Source organism: Asparagus officinalis, chromosome 3 (assembly GCF_001876935.1).
Source record: "Asparagus officinalis chromosome 3, Aspof.V1, whole genome shotgun sequence".
Lineage (NCBI taxonomy): Eukaryota > Viridiplantae > Streptophyta > Magnoliopsida > Asparagales > Asparagaceae > Asparagus > Asparagus officinalis.
The window spans coordinates 24,961,414-24,970,849 of NC_033796.1; the positions used below are offsets into that span (position 1 = coordinate 24,961,414).

The following is a 9,436-nucleotide window of genomic DNA, read 5'->3' on the forward strand; positions in this document are numbered from 1 at the left end:
AAAGAAACTTGGGTTTAAGAATACAAAGAATAGTTATTGGGCTTAGAGGTAAAGATGAGTAAACAAATGAGCCTAGAAATAAAAAACCCTATAAACAATACCTTGTGTGAAGCAAATACATTTGTGCCACAACCTGGATCTGGTTTTGACTTGTGAAGGAGTACTCTAGTATTCACATTGAGTATCTGGTAATAGTGAACGAATAATGAGATTTTCATCAAGAAGAAGCTTAAATGAAAAAATATTAAAAGGAATGTTCATTGCAATGACGAAAACAGCCACCCGTCTTGATCTACCACCATCAAGTTTTTGCTTCTTTATTGCTTGATCTTCTTGAGCAATGTTAGCAGCCATGGCATTGTTCTTCACATTAGTACTGCCAGGATACCTACACAATATAAAAAATGAACATGAATACTATTTAAGTAAAGATTTATTTCATCAGAAGCTTAATGATTAGAGCCCCTCACTTAATAACACCCTTTGGTGGTTTGGTGCTCTTTGATTGCAGACTAGGTCTGTTCTTTCACTTTTACTGCAGACTGCTTAACTACCGTAGCTATCTTTTTGCATGTTTGGTTCTTGAGCTATTGGGTGCTGCTACTCCTTTAGATGGAACCCTCTGAGATTTGGGTGTGCAAGCTTCGGATGCCCCTGGCTTATTTGAACTACTAGGGCCTGTGTAGGATTGGCGAACATTGTTGAAGAAGTTCAAGAAAAACAGTCTGGAAACTAGCCGGTCGACCGCGAGGACTTCAGCGGTCGACCGGAAACGTGCACAATATCGAAGCAGGTTTCTGGAGTTAGGACGGTCGACTGCCAGGGATCCTGTAGGATTTTGGGTCTCTGGATTTGGTTCGGTCGACCACTGCGATCGACCGTAGAAACCCTGTAATCATTTTAGGTTTCTGTCGTTGCGTGCGGTCAACCGTCAGTCGGGTTTTGAGTTGGGTTTGGATTTCAGACCCGTTTCATTATAAGCTGATATATAACCCTAAACCTGATTAATTAGGGTTAAGAAATGATGTTTTTGAGCAGCCTTTGAGAGAGTGTTGTGCATCCTTTGTAGGAGAATTTGTGAGAGATCTAGAGAGTTTTGTTTGAGGGTTTTTGGTGAGATGTGTAACCCTATTTGTAATTCTCTTTATCTCTAATAGTAAAACTCCTCCCTCCTTGCCCCGTGGACATAGGCAACTTGTCGAACCACGTAAAATTCGTTTGTCTTACTATGGTGATTGTATTTTACTTATTGGTTGTGATCTATTTCGTTCTTGTTTGTGCTCTTTTTTCGTGTGTTTCGAGTTCCACTACGCACAACAAGTGGTATGAGAGCTTCGGGTTTGGCTTGAGGCTTGTTCGAAGGATTCGCTGAAGGATTCTTATTTGAAGAGTTAGATCGTCAACATGGGTGAAGCAAGCGCTGAAGGATTCTTATTTGAAGAGTTAGATCGTCAACATGGGTGAAGCAAGCACATCGAGATCGTCTCTTACGTAGGCGATACAGAGTCTGAGCATCAACAACACTAAGATTAATGTTCCGAAGTTTAATGGCAAGATTAATTTCAGTTTGTAGAGGTGCTAGGTGATGGATGCGTTGGATGCACAGAATTTGAAGGAGACTCTTGAGTTACAAGAGAAACCTGAAGACATAGAGGATAAGGTTTGGAAGAAGATGAACAATAAAGCTTGTGGAGTTATTCGGTCATGCTTGACGCCGTATCTCATTTATGATGTGATGAACGAGACGTCGGCGAAGAGATTATGGGAAACACTCAATGAAAAGTATCTTATGAAGAACATTGAGAATCGACTTTACTTGAAAAAGAGGTTTTACCAATTCAAGATGAAGAGAGGAGTTTCCATTAAGGTGTATGTTAACAACTTCATAAAGTTGCTTTCGGATATGACCAATGTGAATATCATGGTTGAGGATGAAGGCAATGCGATGCTACTATTGTGTTCGTTACCGGAGGATGATTATGATACATTTGTTCTCACTATGATCAATGGAAAAACTACTGTTCGTTACAAGAAGGTGACCTCGGCGTTGGTGAATTACGGGTTGAGAAAGAGTGATGGTGAACCCTCTGAAAAGGCATCAGGAGATGCATTAGCAGTTCGAGACCGTAGTCCAAACCGCCGCCAGCTCAACTGTTCAAAGTCAAAGAATAGAGGTGACCATAAGAGTGTTGATAGAAATTAATCTGCCTTTTGTAAAGAAAAGGGACATTAGAAGAACGAGTGCCCAAAGTTGAAGGATAAAGCCGGGAAGAACAAGGGAAACGCTATATAGGATTCAGAGGTGAATGTTGCTAAAGCTGTTAGTGACCATTCAGGTTCTGATTCTTCAGGCTATTCATGCTCTACACTACCGTCAGTTTGCTATGCCGACTCTACGGAGTAGATGTTTGATTTGGGAGCTACATTTCATATTTGTCCTAGGAGGGATTGGTTCTCCAGCTTTGAAGAGCTAGAAAGAGGAGATGTCATGCTTATGAGTAATGATCATGTATGCCCCATTGGTAGAATTGGTACAGTCCGGATCAGGATACATGACAGGATGACTAGGGAGTTGAAAAAAACAAGGTTTGTGCCGCAGTTGACGAAGAATATTTTTTTTAGAACTTTGGAGGTAGCAGGTTATCAAGTGATCTTAGAGGATGCTACTGTGAAGGTCACAAAGTGTTCTATGGTGGTGATGCAAGGTGTCAGGAAAAATAACATATACTACTTAAAGGGTAAGACAGTTACAAGGGGCCTGACAGCTTTTATCACTACAGAGAAGGACACAACTACCTTATGATATATGAGACTTAGACATACTGATGATAAGTCCCTACAGACATTGGCCAAATAGGAACTATTGAAAGGTGCGAAGACCTGTAAGATAAAGTTGTGTGAGTATTATGTACTTAGGAAGAAGACCAAAGTAAAGTTCGACACCGCTATTCACAATACCTAAGGTATATTAGATTACATTCACACAGATATTTGGGGCCGTTTTAAGTACACATCACTTGGTGGGGCCAACTATTTTATTACTTTCATTGATGACAATTCCAGGAGAAATTGGGTATATACATGAGGCATAAACATGAGGTTCTGGATATTTTGTGGAGTGAAAGAAGAAAGTGGAGCTGCAGACAGGTAGAAAGGTAAAGACTCTTCATTCGGATAATGGTGGAGAGTATAAGAGTGATCTATTTTTACAGTTTTGCTGGTATCACAGCATTAGACAACACTTCACAGTTCGAGAGATACCGTAATAGAATGGGATAGCTGAGAGATTAAACCGTACATTTCTGGAGAATGTGTGATGTATGATGACACAGAGTGGATTGTCTAGATCTTTTTAGGCCGAGACGTTAGTTTATGCGAGTCATCTCGTAAATAGGTTATCGTGTACTGCGATACAGGAGAAAATTCCTATGGAGCGTTGGTCTGGTTCGATGGCTAGTGACTATGAGTCGCTTCGGATATTTAGATGTCCAGCTTATTATCATGTTAATGATGGAAAATTAAATCCGAGAGCGAAAAAAAAGTCTTTGTGGGCTTTAGAGAAGATGTTAAAGACTTTAAGTTATGGGATCCACATGACAAAAAGATAATCATTAACAAAGAGATGTCACATTCGATGAGTGTAATGACCGTAAATTTCTAATACGAGTTTAAAAATTTTCTTGTATTTAAATATTAAAATCTTATTTTAAAAAGAGCATTTTTATTTTCCCTAATTTTTCTAGAATTTTCTATTATTTAAAAATACGGTTTTATATTATTTTAATGGTTTTACTAATTATAAATTTAATTGTTTCGATAAAAGTTTTTTAATTAATATTTAATTATTCATTATAGTTATTGTTAATATTATTTTGACCACAAATTTTTAATATTGATTTGAATAAATTTTTTGGTATTTTAAATATTAAATTATTTTTTAAAGGGGTATTTTTCCCTGTGTTTTCGTCTCTCACCTGTAAACCATCTCTCTCCCCCTTACCCCCACCCCCCTAAAACCCTCCCCAACTCATGCAAATCTCGTCCCTCATGTTTCCCCCCTGATTCCCTCAAAACTCACGCTCACCCTCACTCTCTCGCTCTCTTCCCCTACGAGATTCTCTCTCACCTCCTCAAAAATCCCCCACGCTCAGATATCTCTCTCACTCTCATTTTCTGTCTCTCTCTCTTCTCCTCTCTCTCTCCTCTCGTCTCTCTCTCTCGTCTCGTCTCTCTCTCTCTCTCTCTCTTCTCTCTCTCATCTCTCTCTCTTTTCAATTAAATCAAGGCCCCAACCTCCGCCTCCAGACCCCCTTGTTGCCCCTCACACCCTTCACCTACTCACCTACCAATGACCAGCCTCCACCACCCTTAGGAATGTTGCACATCACCTCCCTCACCACCTCGACCCGCCGACCAGGCATAGCCACGGCTCACCATCTCCCTGCGCGCTGCTTCTCAGCCTCGCCGACCTCCTCGACGTTCTCACTGAGCTATAGACCCGCACCACCAAAGAGCTCCACCAGCGTCAATCCTCGCTCTTCTCTCAGCCCCAAGCTTCTCTCTTCCACTGACGCGATGTACAACCACCAGCTCGCCGTCCCGAACGAACCTGCCAACCTTCTTCGCTCCACCTCGTCTCCTCTCTCAGCAACGCCGCAGCCGCCACCGACGCCTGCCACCCTCAACCCGCACACAGCGACGCCCTCCGCCTCTTTCCCCGACTGCACAAGCTCGCCTCCCCTCTTCTTCTGCCTCAAACTCCACACCCGCCTCCACTAAGCCCTCACCCAGAGCCCCTCCTGAGCTAACTCCATCTCCTGCCCACCACCGTCGCTACCAACTCCTCAAGCTCCGACGGCGCTAACCTCGCCTCCCCCCCCTCCTCTCGCTTCTCCGCCGTCCCAACCTCTCAACCTTAACCGCCACCCTCATTCACCTCCAGCTTGCCCTCAGTCGCTGCCCCTCTGGTGGCGACGTCCTCCCTCACCACGCCTCCCTTACCTCAAACTCTCGCGACCAGCCCCGGTCCGTCGTTCCCATCATCAAACAGCCATCTCCGAATCTCCTAGCCTCCTCAACCCCTGCTCAGACCCTCGCGCATCAGTCTACCGACGTCACCAAACAACCACTCACAGAGCCGCCCCTGCAGCCACGTCGTCACCCACTTCAGACCCGCGGTCGACTGCACCCGTTTTAGTTCTGTCGCACCGCATCCATAGCGGCAATCACCGTCTCGTCCATAGGCCCCTTGGCCTCGTAGGCAAGATCCCTCTTGCTCAAATTTGAATTTTAGATTCATTATAAATTATATGCATATATTTGACTGTATTGTGATTAGTTGTAGCATTTAGATTGTGATATAATTATTTACGTGGGATTGTTTGATGAATAATATTAAATAAATCATAGTAATATGATAAATAGCATTTTCAAAATAATTATAATGAATTAAAAGAATTTAATTCGGGCAAAAGAATCATTTTTAGATAATTATAATAATGTAAAGGAATTTATTCTGAAAAAGAGAATATTTTGGATTGTTATAATGAAAAATAAACTAAAAGAATTTATTTTGTAAAATAATTATTTTAAATAAATAAATTATCTTGTGAAAAAATTATTTTCTGAATCACATAGTTGGTTGTTCATAAATTTATGACTCTTAATTTTGATTACCTGATATGCCATGATATTGTTGTACATGATCAGTCGTATTTGTTATTTCTTGTTGTGATTGAGAACTGTTAGTAGTCATGACCGTAGTGGCTTTGCATGACCTAGAGATATGTGTTGTGTTGACTTAGAAAAACAAGAAGAGTTGGGATGGAAAAGTCTTTGTTCATGTGATCGGATGTGGCTGTTGATGTATCTTCCAGGCTCGACCTATGATCTCGTGTGTAGCATTGGGGTTGGTTTGTTGGGTCAAAGTAAAACTTGTGTAGTCACTTTGGTCCGTGAATTTGACATTCACCCGAGTTTAGCTTGAGTTCGGACCAGGTTAAAATCGGATTGCGTGTAACCCTCTGACCGATCTTGTGTAGCGGCGTATTAGGTGCACGTAGGGGATATACGAACAATCAGTTATCCGATGATATGAACGTTGACTCTATGTGAGATATGAACCAACGACTTGTTATAAAATGACTAGTTACATGACCTCGTTATTTGGATGATTTTGGATTCGTGTGAGATACGGACTAGTTATATTCTTTCCATACATAGATCGGGATTAATATTTAATTATCTATAATTTGAGACATATGATATATACATGAGGGTTTACTTGTTTGGATTATTTCGCTCGACGTACTACGTCTCAAGTTGTAGATTTTTAAGTATTAATTCCATCTAGTTGTATGACTATGTTACTTGGATGAATATTCTGATCGCTAGCTGCATGACCTCGTTATCCAATTGATTTTTGGATTCTTCTAATTAATATATTCTAGTGATAGATTGCATTTAGATTGTCAGAATTCTACTACCATGCTTCTATTTATTATTACTATTATCGTATTGGTCGTTCGACCGTTTCTATTCTTCCTTATAGGATCTTATCGTGTGCCATGCACGCTAACGTAGTCCTTTTCTCTCAGGATGTACGTCAGATTTAGAGGACGGATAGTTACAATTCGGAGTAGTACAGGAGCCAGAGGATCCTCCACAGGAAGGCTTTACAGACGGAGCAGAAGAACAAGTCGAAGCTTCGTTATCTCTTTTAGTTAGTTGATGACCCTAGTTTACTTTTGCAGTACTTTCCATTTTCGTCAAGGATACACGAAGAGCCCATATGACCCATGTGTTTACATGCACAAGCTACATGATGGTGAGCATATTTATTTATTATTATATATTGATGATATGCTTATTACTTTTAGGAATTCTTCGGCTATTCGAAAGTTAAAAAAAGAGCTATCATCCGAGTTTGAGATGAAGAATCTTGGAGAAGCTAAGAAGATATTGGCTATGGAGATCGAGAGAGACAGAGTGAAGGAGAGATTAAAGCTTACACAAAGGCGTTACTTGCAGAAGATGTTGAAGAAATTCAGCTTTGATGGTAATACTAAGGCAGTGAGCACTCCATTGGCTCCTCACTTCAAACTTTTAGCGAAGATGTTACCTGTTTCGGTTGAGGATAGAGAGTACATGTTAAAAGTTTCATATGCCAATGCGATGGGTAGCTTGATATATACGATGGTGTGTTCGAGGTCAGATTTGTCATAGGCCGTAAGGATGGTGTCTAGGTACATGCACGACCCCAGAAAGAGTCATTGGGAGGTCGTGAAATAGATTCTACGATATATCAAAGGTACCGTAGATGTTGGTTTGGTATTTCAGAAGAATGAGAAGATTGGGTAGGATTGTGTTGATGCTAAATATCACAGAGTTTATAAAAAAAGGGGGGAGATGGGCCGCTTTCTTCTTCAACTTTATGCCTGATTCTGGAATTAGGATGGCCGAACAATCTGCACACAAAGAATCATAAGAGGACGGGGATGAGTTTCCCCGTGATACCTCTGACGATTAAGTCAGTTGATGAACTTGAGTAGGATCAAAAAAGAACTGTGTGTTCTTGTTTTTTGTGTAGTGTGTGCTTTAGGGGGTTTTAGATTGTGAACCCCTTTTCTAGCTCGAATAGAACATGTATTTATAGAGGATGCCAATGGCAGATTAGTCACTTCATGAGTGTACAGTAAGATGGTGGTGAAGGGTGAGCTGGAAGTTGAGTTATTATTTGCTCTACACGTGTTGGTTAGCGAGTGATAGAAGGTCACTTCAGCAACATTGGGAACCAGTAGTCTGACGAGTCTTCAAGACTGTTGAGGATGGAGACATAATGATGATCATCAAAGATTAAACAATGTTGAGAAGTGTCACCTATGCCGATAGGTTCGAGGTAAGGATAACCTCTTAGCTTCGTCGAGAAGCAAGGTCTGTAATGTCATATCTTTGAGTTACTGACTCTTGTGTCGACTGACACCCCCTTTCGTGTCAACACAAGAGTGTCGGCTTGTCCAACTGGTCGGAATGTCGTCTTGTCCCAGCTAACAACTGTCTCTCGAGTCGATATAGAGATGTCGACTCATCCGGGATGTTAGGATTTCTTGTGTCGACCAACATCGCCTTTCATGTCGACACAAGAGTGTCGGCTTGCCCGACTAGTTGGAATGTTGTCTTGTCCTAGCTAACAACCGTCTCTCGAGTCGATATAGAGATGTCGACTCGTCTGGGAGGTCAGGATTTCTCGTGCCGACCAACATCGTCTTTCATGTTGACACAAGAGTGTCGACTCGTCTGGCTAGTCAAAATATTGACTTATGAGATCATATAGCCATGGAACAGATATACCCCATAACAATTAGCTCATTTTGCTTGCAGTCAGCTTGAGCTGAGTCCGAATGAAATAAAATAATCAAAGGACAAATAAGGGAAGTGATGATCTTATTTAAAGAACTGTACTATCTGACATCTGCGGGTATCATCATAAGGACTGCTCCTAGCAGATTACGGGTTCTTCGAGGTAAAAGGAAGAGGGCGTGCTTCGTCTTTCGGGAGAATTTCGAATTCTGAAAATAGATCCTAACCATAAGAGGTAATTGAATCCAACGACTCGAACCTTAACAGTTGTAAAGTAGGAGTTTTTTATATTTATATATAAAACCATCATGCGCCGCTATTACCCTTTCAAATTCCCTTCTGATTGACTGTTCTTCTTCCCTAATCTCTCTTGTCCTTTTGTTCATTTTTCCTGCCAATTATCCTTCTGTTTCTCTATGGCTTTAGAAGCGGTTTATCACCGGGATCTTCTGGAAAGCATTCATTCCAAAGTAACATTGTCTCAATTGAGGACAATGTCTAAAAAGTTTTGTTGGCCTCTTTGTTTTAACGACGTTTAACAAATAATTTACCACTAATGTTGTTTGTCTAGTGTTTGTGTATTTTTATTTATTGTATAGACAAACAACAAGTTGGAGGATGGATGGAATCGAGCATTCATGATCATATCTAATGGAGGTTGGCGGAATAGTGATTGAAGCCTATGCAATTCAAGTTCAGGATCCAAGTTCAAGCTTCATCTGCAAGTGTACCAAGATAGAACTTAGTTGAAGATCACAAGCTTGGGTAAATTTAGTTTTAGGTTTTATATTATGTGTGTTAGTACTAATGTTGTTTATCTAGTGTTTGTGTATTTTTATTTATTGTATAGACAAAAAACGAGTTGGAGGATGGATGGAATCGAGCATTCCCGATCATATCCAATGGATGTTGACGGAATAGTGGTTGAAGCATGTTGACATATTAGTATAGTTAAGGGACTTATTTTTAAGATGTGTTTGTAGGGCCTATATAAGCCCATATTATCTCATCTATGGATTTAGGGTTTTTCATATAATTCTACTTGGTATCAGAGCCTCCACCAAAACCCTAGCCGCAG

At 40.8% G+C, this 9,436-nt stretch overlaps 1 protein-coding gene across 1 annotated transcript in view; it reads right to left on the reverse strand.

Moving 5' to 3' along the window:
• LOC109833464 (protein TPX2-like) overlaps positions 1-9,436 on the reverse strand; it is an 87,637-nt gene that overhangs the window by 21,407 nt on the left and 56,794 nt on the right. Inside the window, exons 4-5 of the mRNA XM_020401137.1 lie at positions 283-388; positions 102-185 (exon numbers count right to left, since the gene is read on the reverse strand). Of these exons, the coding sequence (XP_020256726.1) occupies positions 102-185; positions 283-388 (190 nt within the window). The remainder of the gene's footprint in view (positions 1-101; positions 186-282; positions 389-9,436) is intronic.